The 19,568-nt window shown below is 51.7% G+C and overlaps 1 protein-coding gene and 1 pseudogene across 1 annotated transcript; both read left to right on the top strand.

The window, feature by feature from the left end:
* The first annotated feature begins 9,155 nt into the window (after positions 1-9,155).
* LOC137149943 (olfactory receptor 52K1-like) lies at positions 9,156-10,112 on the top strand. Its single transcript, XM_067543591.1, has one exon. The coding sequence runs from the start codon at positions 9,156-9,158 to the stop codon at positions 10,110-10,112; it is 957 nt and encodes a 318-aa protein (XP_067399692.1).
* Positions 10,113-17,715: 7,603 nt separating this feature from the next.
* LOC137149942 (olfactory receptor 52K2-like) lies at positions 17,716-18,673 on the top strand (annotated as a pseudogene).
* The last annotated feature ends 895 nt before the right edge of the window (positions 18,674-19,568 follow it).

Raw genomic sequence — 19,568 nt, 5'->3', positions numbered from 1 at the left:
TCTACCGGGGGGCATCACCCAGGGATACAACAGCAGGGTAAGATACCAGTCCATGGCCAATATCCATAGCATCAGATAGGAAGGAGATCCACGCGTATAAACAGGAAAGTCATGCTTGGCAAATCGTAACTTTCCCATTGACACCCTGCGTGACAGGCTTTGTCCAAGATTTGCTGCACTGCACAACAGGGATAGAAATGGTCATGTAAGCCAGGTCTGAGTGTCTGAGTGGCACTCTCCCTGCTCAGCAGCTGAAAGGGGGGCACTTTATTTGCATGAGCTTTGTATCTGCATGAGTACAATGAAGTATTTAGCATAACTGACCTAGGTGCTGAGCATAATGGGAAATGGTTAGCAGGGCTGGCTTTGGGCTACAAACCACTTTTGTGTTAACTGCTGGGGTAATGAAATGTGTCCTTCAATTGAATGAACAGATGTCAGCACAACTGTGCTCAGTCTGTTAGGATATAATCTGCACCTTCAACTACACAGAGCTCCACAAGGGTGGCAGACAGATGTTTCAGCCTGGAAAGAGGGGGAGGTGGAGCAGTCTCCTATTAGGATGGCACTGGCTCTGGCAAAGGGCTGCCCCCAGGTATGGAGTGATTCTCTCTTCCCATTGTTAAAAGGTAGAATGAATGACTCATCTTGGAGTCTTTTGTTTCCTGAAAGCAGGGACATTGCCTGTGTGTCAGCAGAAGGTTTACCCATGAGCTGAAATCACTGAGAGCTGAACCAGTAGAGGATCTGGGATACCTTGCCTGACAACTAACAGAGCTGAGTGAGCACCAGGCAACTCTGGTGGGAGGCTGGCACAGTCGGGGCTGGTGCGGTCAGCGGTTGACAAAGGGACCAGCCCAGTCGGTGCCAGCCCGGTGCAGTCAGCGGGAGCCGGGCGTGGTCGGTGCCAGCGGTTGATGGGAAACAGGCATGGTCACTGCCAGTGGTCGGGGACACAGCAAAGCCCGAAGGTGGTAGGAGACAACAGCAGAGGGGACCTGGGCAAGCCTGTGTCAGACAGGCGCGGCATAGAGGGTGGAGCCACATCCAAGAGGTGGACATTGCAACTGCAACGGTCAGTACAGGGGAAAGAAGGAAGGGAGAGGCAAGGACACACCCTGTACTCTGGGATGGGTTTGGCTCATTGAGTTCGTGAATTCTGTTTACACTATTTCCCAAACCAGTGCTGTGTTACCTCCCTTTTGCTATTAAAAGGTTTCTTTCTACACTCAAACTCAGTGCTTGCCAGAATGGAAGTATTGCCCTTTGGGGGGCGCCCAGGGGACAGTGTAATTTCCCAGGTGACTGGGTGGGGGCTCGAGCCAGTGTGGTGTTGTATCATTGACAGGGACCCCTAGATATAGAACACGGCCCTTGCTGCTGCCGACTCAGTCTGGCAGAAGGGTTACAGTCACATTCAGTCAGAGAGCATCACACCATGTTCTCGTCCCACGAGGGTGTTACAGCTGCTACCACCTAAAGCTGGGACGTTGCCCAGGTTCTAGCAGGGTAAGCGGCTGGGACACTAGAGCCACGGGAGGATGGGAAGAGCAGATAAAAGTATGTCTGGCTGCAGGGAGCCTGCTCCTTGTCCAGAGAGAGGAGGAAAGTGTTTAAAAGAGAGAGGTGAACGTCCAGGACTGTGGCTGTTTCCCCCAAGTGTAGCCACCAGCCTCCTGATCTTTGAACGACCTGCCCAGCCAGGGGGCTTTTTAGAGACCCCATGTCTCCTGGGACTAGCCCAGGGACAGCCCTCCTCGCTGGGATTCAGTCCTGTGCTATCGCTGATATTTACACTGTGCTGCTGATGTACTCAGGCCTTTTTAGAACATAAAAGCAGATTTGACTTTTTAATCTTGTGAATGCTGCAGTAGTGTGTGGTAGCAGAAAGCACTGCCACCCGGACCATGCCTCTTCTGACATTCCCACAGCGCCGCTTGCTCCAGAAGGGTTCCAGCAGCTTTACAAACCAGAAATAGGATCCGTTAAGGGTTACATGGCAGCTGTTTAGCAGCACACAGCTCCCCTACAGTACACAGTTTAGAACAGGACAGGAAGAGGAATTTCTTGTGAAACAAGGTCTTCATTTCATGTGTCCAGCACAATGCAGCTTGAGTCCTTCATGGCAGGCGCTGGGCACAGTTGCATACAAAGAAGAAGGAGAAGAATACTGTATCCAATCAACAGTCCAGAGTGACTCAGTTTACCCACGTTGAAATCTGACCAGGACAGTGGGGTTACCAACGGCACTTCTGCTGCCATGTAACATTTTAGTAAAATGACGAAGGCCTCAGTGTTACATTGTGCCTGGAAGTTATTTTGAGCAACAACATACACCAGCACTGGCCAATGGGATGTAAACTGATGGAGACGCAAGGGTCATCGTCAAAATAAATCGGAGATGTCAAACAGACGTGATTTCTTTTTTTAGGTGATAACAAATTTGGTGGCTAAAGGTAACTGGGGAGATGTAAGAGACTTAGACCATTAAAAGGTGTTTGACCAAGTACCACGTGACATTCAGATTAATAATCTGGCATTAGACAGAATTACTGATCTCTGAGCCCTTAGCGACAGCCCTGTGTGTATGCAGAAAGGGTCCACGTCTCTCCTGTGTCATTTTTCTCCAGATCTGTCTGTCTGCTAGCTAGCCATCCATCCCAGGCATTGACAGGGCGTCAGACCCTATGGAGATCTAGCCATTATCCCTGCTTCTCTGACTAATTGACAATCATGTTTAAATGTACACAATACACTGAGCAGCCAATTCCTCTCTGATTCTGCAGAGAGCCCGGGAGTTCTCCTCTCCCTTTGGGAAGGATCCTTAATTGCTGTTTACTCCTACAGATGGATAAAGAACACAGAAGCGCAGATATGGAGAGACATTGGCTGGTGTCTCCTGTCTGCAGCCTAGGAACCCCACTGGGATTGCCCAAAGCTATATTATAAATCCGTTTCACTCCTGCCGGGGACACTTGCCCTGTGTCGGCTCTCGGCGTGGGATGTTGTTGCCAATGCTGCTGTGAGAGAGGTGTGCAACACGGCAACCTGACAGGGGCATTTCCAGGGAAGACACTTCCAGCTCACAACTCACAGGTACCCATCTCTTGCTGAGGACCGCACTGCTAAACAGACCACAGGGAAAGTGGGCAGGTCGGGGTAGAGAACAAGTCTATGGTCCTTTGCGCTCTGCACAGCCAGTGAACATCCCTGGTCCTTTCCACAGGTGATGAGTTTGCTCCAGTGTCACTGGCCACAATGCCCCGCTTTGCTATTGTGGAGTTTGCTGTGCCCCCCGGCTGATGTCCCTGGGAGCAGGAACTGAGTAAAGAGCTCAGGAGTCAGCTCTGTGCTCATGCACAGTCACCGCCTCCCCTGGCACTTTGGGGGTCTGGCTGTAACGGGGCTGGAATGGAGGGGCTCTTACCTCACTCTTTTCTGTCTGACACTTTCACATAATCACTCAGCCGGAAGCAGGCGCCCGGCATGGGAGAGTTCAGGCTGAACGGTTCAAGTCTGGCAAACTTGTGAGCAGCTGACAATGCGATCTGGTCAGTGTCAGTGTCAGACAGCCTTCACTAACGGGTGCCACCAGCGCCGCCTGCAATGGCCACGGCATGTTAGAATCCCATTCAGCTGAGCTTTTTGCCCCAACAATAGCTGTGGCCAGGAGTTCCACAGGCCAAATAAGTGTTATGGAGAAAATTTTCTTTTATCAATTTTAGATTGTCAGATTTTCAGTTTCATTGAATGTTCCCTTCTTTGTGTATTATGAGAAAGAGTAAATGTGAGTGCCTGATCTCCTTTCTTTACTGATAGACCCATGGGGTTGAAGTCCAGAAGGGACCTTTTCATTATCTATTTTGATTTCCTGTACAGCCCAGGCCATTAAATTTTACCCAGTTACCCTTGTACTGAGCCCAGTGACTTGCATTTGACTAAGGCCTGGTCTACATGAGGATTTTACATCATAGAAGCATAGGGTTAGAAGTAACCTAAGGGTCACCTAGTCTAACCCGATGCCAAGATGAAGGATTTGGGGGCTTGAGCGTAAGACTTATGAGGAGACGCTGAGGGAACTAGGCTTGTTTAGTCTGCAGAAGAGAAGAATGAGGGGAGATTTGATAGCAGCCTTCAACTACCTGAAAGAGGGCTCCAGGGAGGATGGAGCTAGGCTGTTCTCAGTGGTGGCAGATGGCAGAATTGTCTCAAGTTGCAGTGGGGGAGGTCTTGGTTGGATATTAGAAAAAGTTTTTCACTAGGAGGGTGGTGAAGCACTGGAATGGGTTACCTAGGGAGGTGGTGGAATCTCCATCCTTAGAGGTTTTTAAGCTGCAATTTGACAAAGCCCTGGCTGGGATGATTTAGCTGAGGTTAGTCCGCCGTGATAAGTGGGTTGGACTAGACACCTCCCTTCCAACTCTAATATTCTATGATTCTACGATACTAGAATATTGCATTCAATTCTACTGTCCACATTTTAAAAAGGAGGTTAAAATATTGCAGAGGGTGCAGAAAAGAGCCACAAAAACGATCCAAGGGCTGAAGAAAGAACTTTAAAGTGAGAGAATTACAGAGCCTAATCTATTTATCTTATCAAAAAGACAATCAAGAGGAGACTTGAATGTGAAAGTACTTTCATGTGGAGAATACTCTGGGGAATAATAGGCTCTTTAATCAAGCGGAGGAAGGCAGAGAAAGACCCTTTGGATGGAAGCTGAAGACAGAAAAATTCCAACTGAAATAAGGACCAAATATTTAACACTGAGGGTGATTCATGGTTAGAACAAAGTGTGCAGGGACGTGGTGAATTCTCTGACTCTTCATGTCGTCACATCAAGGCTGGATGCTTCTCTGGAAGATATTCTTCAGGGCTTGGCTACATTTAATACGTTACAGCGGGTCCACTGTAGCACTTCAGGGTAGACACTGCCTATGTCGACTGGAGGGATTCTCCCATCAGCGTAGGTAATCCATCTTTCTGAGAGGTGATAGATAGGTGAATGGAAGAATTCTTCTCTCGACCTTGTGCTGTCTACACTGGAGGTTAGGTTTGTACACCTATGTCTCTCAGAGGCGTGGATTTCTTTGCTGTTGCAAAAAAAGGAAATGCAATTTTCGGTTGCATTAACAGAGGCATCACATGCAAGTCACGGGAGCTGATAGTCCTGCTCTGCTAGGCACTGGTTAGGTGTCACTTGCAGTATTGTGTCCAGTTATGGTCATGAAAGTGTGGAAAGGATGTGGGGAAACTGGGAAGGATGCAGAGGCGAGCAGCAAAGATGCTCAAAGAGATGGAATAGAAGCTATATGAGCAAAGGCTGAAGGAACTCTGTATGTTTAGTTTAGAAAAGAGGAGATATGGGGGGGGGGCATGATCACAATCTTCAGATACTTGAAAGGCTGCTGTATAAAAAGAAAGAAAAGTTGTTCTCTGTTTCCACTGTGGGCAAGACAAGAGGCAATGGGTTCAAACTACAGTGTAACAGATTTAGATTAAATCTCAGGCAGAAATCCCTCACTGTAAGAACATTCCCATTCCAGTGCCGCACCGCCCTTCTAGGGAAAAGCTTTTTCCTAATGTCCAACCTAGACCTCCCTCACTGCAGCTTGAGACCATTGCTCCTTGTTCTGTGATCTGCCTCCACTGAGAACAGTCTACTGGACACAATACTTCAAATGTGCCCTCACCAGTGCCGAATAGAGGGGAATAATCACTTCTCGCGATCTGCTGGCAATGCTTCTACTAATGCAGCCCAATATGCTATTAGCCTTCTTGGCAACCAGGGCACGCTGCTGACTCGTATCCAGCTTCTTATGCACTGTAACCCCCAGGTCCTTTTCTGCAGAACTGCTGCCTAGACAGTCAGTCCCCAGTCTGTAGCTGTGCATGGGATTCTTCTGTCGTAAGTGCAGGACTCTGCACTTGTCCTTGTTGAACCTCATCAGATTTCTTTTGGCCCAGTCCTCCAATTTGTCTAGGTCACTCTGTATCCTATCCCTACCTTCCAGGATATCTAACAGTCCCCCTAGCTTATTGTCATCTGCAAACTTGCTGAAGGTGCAATCCACGCCATCCTCCAGATCATTAATGAAGATGTTGAACAAAACCACTGCCGTGTACAGAGATAACATCATTCCCCTCCTCCCACTCACTTCTCCCATTCTTACATCCAAGGATCACATTAGCCCTTTTTACCACAGCATCACACTAGGAGCTCAGGATAAGTTGGTTGTCCGCTATGGTCCCTAAATCCTTTTCAGAGTCACTGGTTTCCATTATTCAGTCCCTTATTCTGTAGATCACGCCTTCATTTGGCTGTATTAAAACATTTTGTTTCTATGATCAAACAGTCCAGATCTGTCTGTCTGCCTGCCTTGTCCTCAGCACTTTAACCACCCTGCCAAACTTTGTGTCACTCACTAGACACACTCCCATTCACTGACAATTGTCAATTTACACCTGCTTTCTGAGATCTGTCCATTTCCCTGTTTTAGTCCATTTAACATGTGCTCTATTGCTAGTGTATAGTGTTAATTTTTTCTATCTGAATATTTTGCTCTGCTAAATCAAATGTCTCACGGAAACCAAAGTCTGCTGCATTTGTTCAGTTTCCTTGATCAACCCAACTTGTACTCTCATTAAAGGATGAAATGGGTTTTATCTGACAAGACCAGTTTTCCATAACCCCTGTTTTCTGCCATTAATTATATTCCTACCCTTTAATTCTATATCGATTTCATCCCATATCAGCTTTTCCAATCTTTTGCCCAGGATTGGTGTTAGGATAATCAACCTGTAATCATCCTGCTCACCCTTTTGGAATATTGGCAGACTATTAGCACTCTTCCAGACATCTGGAATGTCCCCAGTATCTCAAGATTTATTAAACATTTACATAAGTGGGCTGGAGGATCTCCTGGGACACCTCTTTTCCTCACTGGTGCACGTTTTCCAGGCCTGTTCATTTAAAAAAGGTTGTTCCCTAGTAAATGCTTTTCAACATGCTCCTCGACTGCCAAAGGGCTGGAAAGTATTTCATAAGCTCATGTGGTATTAGCACATCAAACTGCTTCTTTCCAAATACAGAACAAAAATATTTACTGAACACTACCTTTTCTGTAACATTAACGAGATTTCTTTCTCCCTCTGGAAATTGTGAGGATTTTTTTTGTTCTTAATTTACTCAGTAATCTCTTTTTTTGTTATCCTTAGCCCTGCGAAAGGTGGATTTTTCCCTGACGTCTTTGACGTCCCTTCTCCATTTTCATAACGTCCCAGTTCTATTGCTTGCTATCCGTTCATCCGTTTTCCCATTGGTTGTATATTTTCATTCACGGTTTTCCTCCCATTTGATTTTGCTGGTAATTTTCCAGCGTTTGGGAATTAACTCTTTGGGAAGCACTGAGTGTCTGTAGATATTATTGGTTGGGAACTATTCTCTGTTTCTCTATTTGAATGTCATCCGCTCCATGCTTTCTTTTGTTCTCCTCTATCACGTGCTCCCTTCTGAGATGGGTGAGGGGCGCTGCTAGGCGGGTTCTCCCGGGCTGGGGACGTGCAGAGGGGGCAGGCTCAGGGTGTGGAGCGAGCATTGAGAACTGGGGTAAGGGGACTATTTGCCCCTCACTCGCACGCAGGGGGGGCTTTTTGGCTGGTATCTCCTCACATCAAGGGGTGGAGGCGGGTGGATGAGGAAGCAGAACCCTAAAACAGACAGACCCCAGGGCCATTGGGGCGAGGTCAACATGCCATGTCAGCCTGATTGACAGGGCAGACAGGCCAATGAGGGAGTCGGGATGGTGAGTGGGGCCCATCCTCCGTGTGAGCTGGGGCTGCCAGGGTAGAGCTAAGGACAGAGCAGCCGGGCTGAGTGGGGAGAGGAGGAGCCAGGTCAGGGAGCCAGGCTGAGCAGGGCCGAGCCAAGCAGCATCAAGCAGAGCCGAGCAGAGGCTGGGGCTGGGTCCGGGTACGGTGAGTGAGCGACTGGTAGCGACGTGAGGGGGACCCTGGGCAGGGCCTAGCACAGGGAGACTCCCCCAGCCCAGAGGCCGCACAGGGCCAACTCAAGAAGATCATGACCCCGACGGGGGCTGACACTGGGAGAGGGGCCCTGCCCCTAGCGCCTGGGGCATGTGGATACCCCAGACCCCGTGTCTGACCCACGGTGTCCCTGCATCGCAGCCACGCCTGGGCAGTGCCTGCGACGTGTGATACAGACTGTGAGCGTCCCTCACACCCTACAGATGCCGTTTGTGGGGCCCAGGCCAGGGGCAGCGCTGGGTGTTTGCCTTCCACCTTCTCTTTTCCATTTGTTTAATGGTGGCTGTTTAATAAATTGTATTAGCTTTGAGCCATACACAATGATCTGTGGGTCAGGGAAGTACCAGGTGGAGAGTCCCCGGGGGGGGGACACCCTAGCCCCTGTCCTAAGTGACCATGACAAGGTTGGGGGACGAGCTCCCAGGGATCCTGGGCCTAGTCAGCTCTTCCCCAGGAAGGTGCGGGGCCCAGCCCTCCTTGGCTGGCACTGCAGCATGGCAGCTTCCCTCTGGCTGCGAATCCTGCTCTTCTGCTCTGTGAATGGAGACATTCGACAAGCACAGTCAGTAAGTCTGCTTTAGGGTTTGCTATTCTCCAGGGCGTTTATCGCTGGAAGAGATGCTGGCTTGACAGCCCTGGGGAAAGCTCAGGGGAGTAAATCTGCAGCAGGTGAGATTCCCCCACGCCCTTCCAAGAGGCCGCAGCTCTGACCAAAAGAGGCTGCCTCTAAGGACGGGGAGGGCAGCTGAGCCGCCCGGGACCACTCCACCCCCCTCCTCTCGGCTGGCACGGCCACCAAGGGGATACTTAGCAGCCAGCTCCCACAAGACTCCAGGCTGAGCCATCCAAACCCATTACGCACCTGCCTGATAACCCTCACATCATGTTCCCTTCCCTCCTCTGCTGTACTATTCACTCCTCCCGGCGGAAGGGAAGGTACAATCAGTAAATTCAGTTGGGCTCAGGTCTCTCACTCAGCTGGGAGCAGGGGGTCTGTTCTCCAGCTGGTTTACACTGGTAAAACGCTAATGGCTCTCTGTCACTTCCAGCCCCGGACAGGGCCTGGGAAGCAGGCATGCCGTGAACCACACCAGACCCAGCTGGCCCCACCATGGCACCTTCCAACAGGACCACACCTCACCCCTCCACCTTCATCCTCCTGGGCATCCCGGGGCTCGAGGCGGCACACGGATGGATCTCCATCCCCTTCTGCTCCGTCTATATTCTGTCCCTTCTCGGGAACTGCCTCCTCCTGGTCGTTATCAAGACCGAGCCGAGCCTCCACGAGCCCATGTACCTTTTCCTTTCCATGCTGGCACTCGCCGACTTGACCGTCTCAAGCACTGCTCTGCCCAAAATCCTCTCCATATTCTGGTTCAAGGACGGGGCCATCCATATGGACGCTTGCCTGACCCAGATGTATCTCCTTCACTCCCTCACCACCATGGAGTCCGGGTTCATACTGGCCATGGCCTTCGATCGCTACATCGCGATCTGTAACCCCCTGAGACACTCGACCATCCTGACCCACCGGACCGTTGCCAAGATAGGGCTGGGGGTGGTTTTGAGGGGGGTCGTGTTGCTGGCTCCACACCCATTCCTGCTGAAATGGCTGCCATACTGTGGGACCAACGTCATTTCTCACACCTATTGTGAGTTCATGGCCCTGGTGAAACTGGCCTGTGCAGACACGACTGTCAAGAAAGCCCATGGTCTGGTCGTAGCGTTTCTCACGGGGGGTGTAGATTTTATCCTCATTGTCCTGTCCTACATCCTGATTCTTCGGACTGTCTTCAAGCTCCCCTCCAAAGAGGCGCATCTCCCAACCCTCAGCACCTGTGGCTCCCACTTCTGTGTCATCCTTGTGACTTACACACCAGCGTTTTTCTCCTTTTTCACCCATCGGTTTGGATCCAGCATGGCTCCCCATGTTCACATTATTGTCGCCAACATCTATCTGCTGGTTCCACCCATGACGAATCCCATCATCTATGGGGTCAGAACCAAAAAGATCCGGGAGAGAGTCCTCAGGGTCTTCTCCATCAGGGGCTTTCCAGCTGTCTCGTAGGGGGAAGCACATCCTAATGGAGAGACTGACTCATGGCCCCTTCCCTCGCATTCACCGCAACCAGGAGATGTCCCTGTACACACCGCATCCCCAGGAAACCCTCACCCTGGTCACAATCACATTGCATGCTTGTGGTGAGGCCAGCAATTGCTGAGATGGAAATTGAACATCAGGCTAATTTTAGTGGCCTGCCAGTGCAATTCAGTGACTGGAAACATGGAGATGGAGCCGGCACCTGGTGACCGGTTGCTGTCTGCAGACAACCAGCGCATGCCCAGCTCTGTCCGTTCTACACCAACAAACCTCTGGGGCTCGTGGGAGGACTCCTCTTCTGGGGAACAGCTCCGGGTACACGACTCGGGCTAGCCAGCTCTCTCATCCTCTGCCCCCACAGAGGGTTCTCTGCCACGGTGGGATCTTCTAAAAGCTCTGCCCTAGGAATGATTTGGGGGGCGGCTCTGGCCCGTGCGGTGCAGGGGGTCAGACTAGCTGGTCACAATGATCCCATCAGGCCTGCGAATGGCTGAGTCTGTGCTTTTGAGGCAGTAGGTGCTGGTCTCAGTCCCTGCTGATGACTGTGAAGCCTGGGTCTGTGTGGCCAGTGTGTTACGAGCGGGTCACTGCTAGGGCTGGCACGGGGGGTCTTCTTCCGTCCCTTTCACCCGCTCTAGTGGGACAGGCCGATGACCAGCTGGCCTAGTGGTAAGCTCACCCCCACATTCTCCAATTTCGCCCCCAAAGATTCTGTCACTAACAAGGTACAAGGAGGAACAAGAGAGGGGGACCAAGGCCCACCGACTCCACCGGGTTCCAGCCCAGGCACTTGGGGCTATCAAAGCATCCAGCCCAGTTATTGAGTTGCCCAAATTCTGTTCCCCGGGTCACTTGCTACTGGGCTGGAGTTGCTCAGTTGGGGGCATGGGCGCATGCCTAGCAGGTTCTCCTTGGTCTCTTGGGGTTTTGCTCCCTCAATCTCAGAGGTCTTTCTACTGCCAACAGGGTGGGGCGGGGGGACCCCAGTCCCTGCTGAACATGCAGTCTTCCCACAGCTATGGCCACTCCTGGTACAGCTCTCAGCACCCACCGCCCGCACCTCACCCCTTTCCTGGCCTGGCAGTGTCCCTATCCACCGTTCCTGCCCCGTGCCTGAGACCTGAGCACTGCAGCCTTCCCCTTTGGAGAGGGAGGGACCATAGGGCGGGTGGTTCTGGTCCAGACTGCTGCTCCGAGCAGCGTGGGGCGCGGGAGGAATGCAGACCCAATCCGGACTGGGTCCGCTGGGCACTGCGCCTACAGAAAGGGTTTTCAGTTACGGTCCCAAAACACAATCATTTTGAGACCCACTAACCTCAGTGCCGTTCAGCCAGCTCACTCCAGCGTCGTCCCAGTCCCCTGCTCTCCGGAGCTTCCTGGCCGACTTTGGCCATGCCGAGGGCTGCACCTGTCCCCACTGACACCAGGCAGGGTTTTGAGGCGGTCAGGTTGCTCCCTGCTTAGGTGCAGCAATTGCAGAAAGGACGGAGGGCGGGAGCCAACAGGCCAGTCGGGAGCACAGAGGGAAGCAGGAAAGGGTATAAAAGTATCTCTGGGGGAGCCCAGGTGCTGACATGGGGAGCAGGGCAGTGTAGCAGGTGGGTGAGGCTGTGCATCAGACTCCAGCCAGCTTGGGGACCTAAAGATCAGGTAGAAAGTCCTAAGGGAAAAGACCATTGTGTGGATCAGTCCTTCAGCTGTCAGGTCGTCTTTGTTCCTCCAGCCTGGGGGCCGGGAGCAGGCAGAACTCCTGCAATGGATACAAGCTGGAAGCCCCTTGTCCTGGGTCAGGCCTCTGGGGTCAGAGAAGGGATCAGCTTTGAAACTAGCAGGACAAGAGTTGAGAGAGGCTGAAGGATAAGCTGCTATGTTACCAGGGAAGGTGGGTTGCTGTGCGGAGGCCGGGCTGGCTTCTGTAGCTCACAGGGCGAGAGATATATGGCGCACTTTGCACTAACCAGCTCATTACAAATGTACACGGGACCTGCACGGGAACCACAAACCACCCCTGCCCAGGGGCTGGAGGCTGAACAATAAAGCGGAGTCTAACAAACATCCTTTTGATCACTACATCTGAAGGTCTTTAGCTAGCCTGCTGAGCTGTGTCCTTCCCATCTGCTGGACGGACTGAGACACACAGAGGTGAAGTGATTTACCCAAGGCCACACAGTGTGTGAGCAGCAGAGTTCAGTGCTGAAACCGGGAGTCCTGACCCCCAGAACCATTGCTTTAGCCACTACATGGCATCGCTTCTCTTTGTGCTGCATTCAATTGATGCAGTGAGGCTGCGTGTGTGTCGTGATGAAGGGAGTTGCCGTCCTCCTCACACAGGAGGGAGTTTTAAATGAACAGCTGCAAACTACCGCCACAAAAATAGGTTTTCGTATGGCTCAGCCTTCAGCTTTGTCTTGCTTGTTTACCAGGGAGCACTCGCTGCCTAAAATCCTGCACAGTGCACAGAGGCCTAACAATGTGCTGCATGGAAAGAAATCAATACAACCTGCGACTCTAAGACCCTGCTTAGCACCTTTCAGTAGCAGCACCCTAGAGATAACAGTCTCCATTTAATGCATGGAGAGTCTGGGGCCCAGAGTGAGCTAGTGACTTCTCCAAGGTGTCTCAGCAAATCCGTGGCGAAGCTGGAACTCTTCACTCACAGCTCACCGAAGAGAGAGAGAACGTCAGGCCTCTGTGCTGCTGTGTGGGCTTCACTAGCCGGGTCAGAGGGACTGGCAACTAGGGACTCGTGGGCTGTGTTCCTGGATCAAGGCACTTTCTTTCCTGCTGCCTCAGTTTCCCCATCTGTTAAAGGGGGATACTGTCCAACTGTCAACTGTGAGCTCTGTGTCCATATGTCACTCTGTCTCAGTGGCTCACAGCTGAGAACACCAGATTTAGGACAGACGGCTGAGAAGCAGGGCAGACTCACCCCACACTGGTGGTTCTTCAATCCCTAGATTATCCCAAGCCAGTAACAAAAGTGAATTTCTGTCTCACACACTGGTTCCTGAGAAGTCAAAAATGCAGTCCTCATAGGCACCGATCTCTGAGCTCACCACCCAGACGCTGGACTCTATGAGGAGTGGTTACTGGAACCAATTTCATCATGGAGAGGGGCCTCCTAATCTCCATAGATCAGTCACTTAGCCAGGGCAACATATCACTCAGGCCTGACCAAGTATCAGGCTGACACCAATCCTCTGATAACTAAAAACTAAAAGTTTAATAATAATAGAAGCTTCCTTGTCAGAAATGCAGCCCAGAGAAAAGAAGCAGGAAATGAAGACAAAAGATGGTGATGTCTCAGGGGTTTTATACCCTTTGCCCTGGGTGTGGAATTTTACCGTCTCAAACACAGCTACAGCCTCTCTTTGTGGAAAGTTACTGGCCCAAGATGGAGTCCAGTGTCACATGAGCAGATCACAGCTCCTTGCACGGCTTGGTGACTCCCGGGGCAGCATTGCTCATATTCTTGCGGAGCTGTGCACAGGAAGAGCTATCTGGGCGCAAGGAGTTTCTTCTGTGGCCCCTTGTGAGAGTGCAGTGTCCTTGACAGTCCATCAACACATCGCTGTCTGGCCTTCAGGTACCTTCTACCGGGGCGCATCACCCAGGGATACAACACCAAGGTAAGATACCAGTCCATGGCCAATATCCATAGCATCAGATAGGAAGGAGATCCACGCATATAAACAGGAAAGTCATGCTTGGCAAATCGTAACTTTCCCATTGACACCCTGCGTGACAGGCTTTGTCCAAGATTTGCTGCAGCTGCAGAACAGGGATAGAAATGGTCACATGCAATCAGAGCATCACACCATGTTCTCGTCCCATGAGGGTGCTACAGCTGCTACCACCTAAAGCTGGGACATTGCCCAGGTTCTAACAGGGCAAGCGGCTGGGACACTAGAGCCACGGGAGGACGGGAAGAGCAGATAAAAGCATGTCTGGCTGCAGGGAGCCTGCTCCTTGTCCAGAGAGAGGAGTAAAGTGTTCTTGAAATGTGAGAGGTGGACGTGGATGTCCAGGACCGTGGATGTTTCCTCCAACCGTAGCCACCAGCCTCTTGGGCTTTGAACAACCTGCCCATCCAGGAGTTTTATGTGAGTCCCCATGTCTCCTGGGACTAGCCCAGGGACAGCCCTCCTCACTGGGATTCAGGCCTGTGCTATCGCTGATATTTACACTGTGCTGCCGACGTACTCAGGCCTTTTCAGAACATAAAAGCAGATTTGACTTTTTAATCTTGTGAATGCTGCAGTAGTGTGTGGTAGCAGAAAGCACTGCCACCCGGACCATGCCTCTTCTGACATTCCCACAGTGCCGCTTGCTCCAGAAAGGTTCCAGCAGCTTTACAAACCAGAAATAGGATCCGTTGCACTCACTTCTTAAGGAATGCATGGCAGCTGTTTAGCAGCACACAGCTGCCCTACGGTACACAGTTTACAACAGGACAGGAAGAGGAATTTCTTGTAAAACAAGGTCTTCATTTCATGTGTCCAGCACAATGCAGCTTGAGTCCTTCATGGCAGGCGCTGGGCACAGTTGCACACAAGAAGAAGAAGAATATTGTATCCAATCAACAGTCTAGTGTGACTCAGTTTACCCACGTTGAAATCTGACCAGGACATTGGGGTTACCAACGGCACTTCTGCTGCCATGTAAGATTTTAGTAATATGATCAAGGCCTCAGTTTTACATTGTGTCTGGAAGTTATTTTGAGCAACCACATACACCAGCACTGGCCATTGGGATGTAAACTGATGGAGACGCAAGGGTCATCGTCAAAATAAATCGGACATGTCAAACAGACGTGATTTCTTTTTTTAGGTGATAACAAATTTGGTGGCTAAAGGTAACTGGGGAGATGTAAGAGACTTAGACCATTAAAAGGTGTTTGACCAATTACCACGTGACATTCAGATTAATAATCTGGCATTAGACAGAATTACTTATCTCTAAGCCCTTAGCGACAGCCCTGTGTGTTTGCAGAAAGTGTCCATGTCTCTCCTGCATCATCTTTCTCCAGATCTGTCTGTCTGCTCGCTAGCCATCCATCTCAGGCATAGACAGGGCGTCAGACCCTATGGAGATCTAGCCATTATCCCTGCTTCTCTGACTAATTGACGATCATGTTTAAATGTACACAATACACTGAGCAGCCAATTCTTCTCTGACTCCTCAGAGAGCCCGGGAGTTCTCCTCTCCCTTTGGGAAGGACCCTTAATTACTGTTTACTCCTACAGATGGATAAAGAACACAGAAGCACAGACATGCAGAGACATTGGCTGGTGTCTCCTGTCTGCAGCCTAGGAACCCCACTGGGATTGCCCTGTGATATATTATACACCCTTTTCCATCCTGCCCACGGCACTTTCCCTGTGTTCACTCTCGGCGTGGGATGTTGTTGCAGATGCTGCTGTGAGAGAGGTGTGGGATACGGCTACCTGACAGGGGCATTCCCTAGGAAGACACTTACAGCTCACAATTCACAGGTACCCATCTCTTGCTGCAGACCGCACTGCTAAACAGACCCTGGGCAAAGTGGGCAGGACGGGGTAGAGAACAAGTCAATAGTCCTTTGCGCTCTGCACAGCCAGTGAACATCCCTGGCCCTTTCCACAGGTGATGAGTTTACTCCAGTATCACTGGCCACAATGCCCCGCTTTGCTGGTGTCTAGTTTGCTGTGCCCCCCGGCTGATGTCCCTGGGAGCAGGAGCTAAGTAAAGAGCTCAGGAGTCAGCTCTGTGCTCATGCACAGTCACCGCCTCCCCTGGCACTTCGGGGATCTGGCTGTAATGGGGCTGGAATGGAGGGGCTCTTACCTCACTCTTTTCTGTCTGACACTTTCACATAATCCCTCAGCCGGAAGCAGACACCCGGCATGGGAGAGTTCAGGCCAAACGGTTCAAGTCTGGCAAACTTGTGACCCACTGACAATGTGGTCTGGTCAGTGTCAGTGTCAGACAGCCTTCACTAACGGGTGTCACCAGCGCTGCCTGCAATGGCCACGCCTCTTTTATCTATTTTAGACTTTCAGACTTTCAATTTCATTGAATGTTCCCTTGTTTGTGTAGTATGAGAAAGAGTAAATGTGAGTGCCTGGTCTGCTTTCTTTACCGATAGACCCATGGGGCTAAAGTCCAGAAGGGACCATTTCATCATCTATTTTGATTTCCTGTACAGCCCAGGCCATTAAATTTCACCCAGCTACCCTTGTATTGAACCCAATAACTTGCATTTGACTAAGGCCTGGTCTACACGAGGATTTTACATCATGGAATCACAGGGTTAGAAGGAACCATAAGGGTCACCTAGTCTAACCCCCCGCCAAGATGCAGGATTTGGGGTCTTGAGCACATGATTTATGAGGAAAGGCTGATGGAACTAGACTTTTTTAGTCTGCAGAAGAAAAGAATGAGGGGGGATTTGATAGCAGCCTTCAACTACCCGAAGGGAGGATGGAGCTAGGCTGTTCTCAATGGGGCAGATGAGAGAACAAGGAGCAATGGTCTCCAGTTGCAGTGGGGGAAGTGTCCATAGATATTATTGGTTGGGAACTATTCTCTGTTTATCCATTTGAATGTCATCCGCTCCATGCTTTGTTTTGTTCTCCTCTATCACATGCTCACTTCTGAGAAGAGAAGTATGAGGGGGGATTAGATCGCAGCCTGTAACTACCTGAAAAGGGGGTTCCAGGGAGGATGGACCTAAGCTGTTCTCAGTGGTGGCAGATGACAGAACTTGGAGTAATGGTCTCAAGTTGCAGTGGTGGAGATCTAGGTTGGACATTAAGAAAAAGGTTTTCACTAGGTGGGTGGTGAAGCCCTGGAATGGGTTACCTTGGGAGGTGTTGGAATCTCCATCCTTAGAGCATTTTAAGGGGCCTGCCACTTGTGACAGACTGTGAGCGTCCCTCAAACCCCACAGCCCTCCTTGGCTGCCACTGCGGCACGGCAGCTTCCCTCTGGCTGCGAATCCTGCTCTCCTGCTCTGTAAACGGAGATGTTCGACAAGCACAGTCAGTAAGTCTGCTTTAGGGTTTGCTTTACTCCAGGGCATTTATTGCTGGAAGAGATGCTGGCTTGAAAGCCCTTGGGAAAGCTCAGGGGAGTCAAACTACAGCAGGTGAGATTGCCCCACATCCTTCCAAGAGGCCGCAGATCTGACCAAAAGAGGCTGCCTCTAAGGATGGAGGGGGCAGCTGAGTGGCCGGGGCCACTCCACCCCCCTCCTCTCAGCTGGGACGGCCACCAAGGGGATACTTAGCAGCCAGCTCCCACAAGACTCCAGGCTGAGCCATCCAAACCCATTACGCACCTGCCTGATAACCCTCACATCATGTTCCCTTCCCTCCTCTGCTGCACTATTCACTCCTCCCGGCGGAAGGGAAGGTACAATCAGTAAAATCAGTTGGGTTCAGGTCTCTCGCTCAGCTGGTAGCAGCGGGCCTGGTCTCCAGCTGGTTTACACTGGTAAAACACTAACGGCTCTCTGTCACTTCCAGCTCCGGACAGGGCCTGGGAAGCAGGCGTACAGTGGACCAGACCAGACCCTGCCGGACCCACCATGGCAGATTCCAACAGGACCATGCCCCATCCCTCCACCTTCATCCTCCTGGGCATCCCGGGACTGGAGGCGGTGCATGGCTGGATCTCCATCCCCTTCTGCTCCGCCTATATTCTGTCCCTGCTCGGGAACTGCCTCCTCCTGGTCGTTATCAAGACTGAGCCGAGCCTCCATGAGCCCATGTACCTTTTCCTTTCCATGCTGGCACTCGCCGACCTGACCGTCTCCAGCACCGCTCTGCCCAAAATTCTCTCCATATTCTGGTTCATGGATGGCGCCATTCGTATGGACGCTTGCCTGTTCCAGATGTATCTCCTTCACTCCCTGACCAACATGGAGTCCGGGTTCATGCTGGCCATGGCCTTCGATCGCTACATCGCGATCTGTAACCCCCTGAGACACTCGGCCATCCTGACCCACAGGGCCGTCGCCAAGATAGGGCTGGGGGTGGTTTTGAGGGGGGTCGTGTTGCTGTCTCCACACCCGTTCCTGCTGAAATGGCTGCCGTACTGTGCGGACCAACGTCATTTCTCACACCTATTGTGAGTTCATGGCCCTGGTGAAACTGGCCTGTGCAGACACGACGGTCACGAGAGCCTATGGTCTGGTTGTAGCGTTTCTCACGGGTGGGATAGATTTTATCCTCATTGTCCTGTCCTACATCCTGATCCTTCGGACCGTCTTTGAGCTCCCCTCTAAAGAGGCGCATCTCCTGGCCCTCAGCACCTGTTGGTCCCACCTCTGTGTCATCCTCGTTTCTTACACACCAGCGTTTTTCTCCTTTCTCACTCATCGGTTTTGGCCCAATGTGGCTCCCCATGTTCACATTATTGTCGCCAACATCTATCTGCTGGTTCCACCCATGATGAATCCCATCATCTATGGGGTCAGAACCAAAAAGATCCGGGAGAGCGTCCTCAGGGTCTTCTCCATCAGGGGCTTTCCAGCTCTCTCGTAGGGGGAAGCACATCGTAATAGAGACCCTGACTCATGCCCCCTCCCCTAGCATTCACCGCCACCAGGAGACGTCCTTGTACACTCCGCATCCCCAGGAGACTCCCACCCTGGTCACAATCACACTGCATGCCCGTGGTGACGCCAACAACTGCTGAACTGGAAAGGGAACGTCAGGACGTTATGGGCTATTTTTAGTGGCCTGCCAGTGCAATTCAGCGACGGGAAACATGGAGATGGAGCTGGCACCGGGTGAGCGACTGCTGTCTGCAGACAACCAGCGCGTGCCCGGCTCTGTCCGTTCTACACCAACAAATCTGAGGGGCTCGTGGGAGGACTCCTCTTCTGGTGAACAGCTCCTAGCAGGTTCTCCTTGGTCTCTTGGGTGTCAGTCCCTCAATCTCGGAGGGCTTTCCACTGCCAATGGGGTGGGGCGGGGGGACCCCATTCCCTGCTGAACATGCAGCCATCCCACAGCTATGGCCACTCCTGGTACAGCTCTCAGCACCCGCCACCCCCACCTCACCCCTTTTCTGGCCTGGCAGTGTTCCTATCCACTGTTCGTGCCCTGTGTCTGAGACCTGGGCACTACCGCTTTCCCCTTCAGAGAGGGATGGGCCGCAGGACGGGTGGTTCTGGTCCATGCTGCTGCTCCAAGTGGCATGGGGCGCGGGAGGAATGCAGACCCAATCCAGACTGGGTCCGCTGAGCACTGCACCTACAGAAAGGGTTTTCAGTTACAGGCCCCAAAACACAATCATTTTGGGTCCCACTAACCTCAGTGCCGTTCAGCCAGCTCACTCCAGCGTCGTCCCAGTCCCCTGCTCTCCGGAGCTTCCTGGCCGACTTTGGCCATGCCGAGGGCTGCACCTGTCCCCACTGACACCAGGCAGGGTTTT

The sequence above is a fragment of the Emydura macquarii genome, unplaced genomic scaffold, assembly GCF_026122565.2.
Source record: "Emydura macquarii macquarii isolate MOO-44397 ecotype Brisbane River unplaced genomic scaffold, CSIRO-AGI_Emac_v2 contig_920, whole genome shotgun sequence".
Taxonomy (NCBI): Eukaryota; Metazoa; Chordata; order Testudines; family Chelidae; genus Emydura; species Emydura macquarii.
The sequence above is the reverse complement of the archived record's forward strand: the minus strand, read 5'-3'. Positions and strand labels throughout refer to the sequence as shown.

Excerpts from the sequence above, each read along its gene's own strand:
- LOC137149943 (XM_067543591.1), top strand. The coding sequence starts at position 9,156 with ATGGCACCTTCCAACAGGACCACACCTCACCCCTCCACCTTCATCCTC.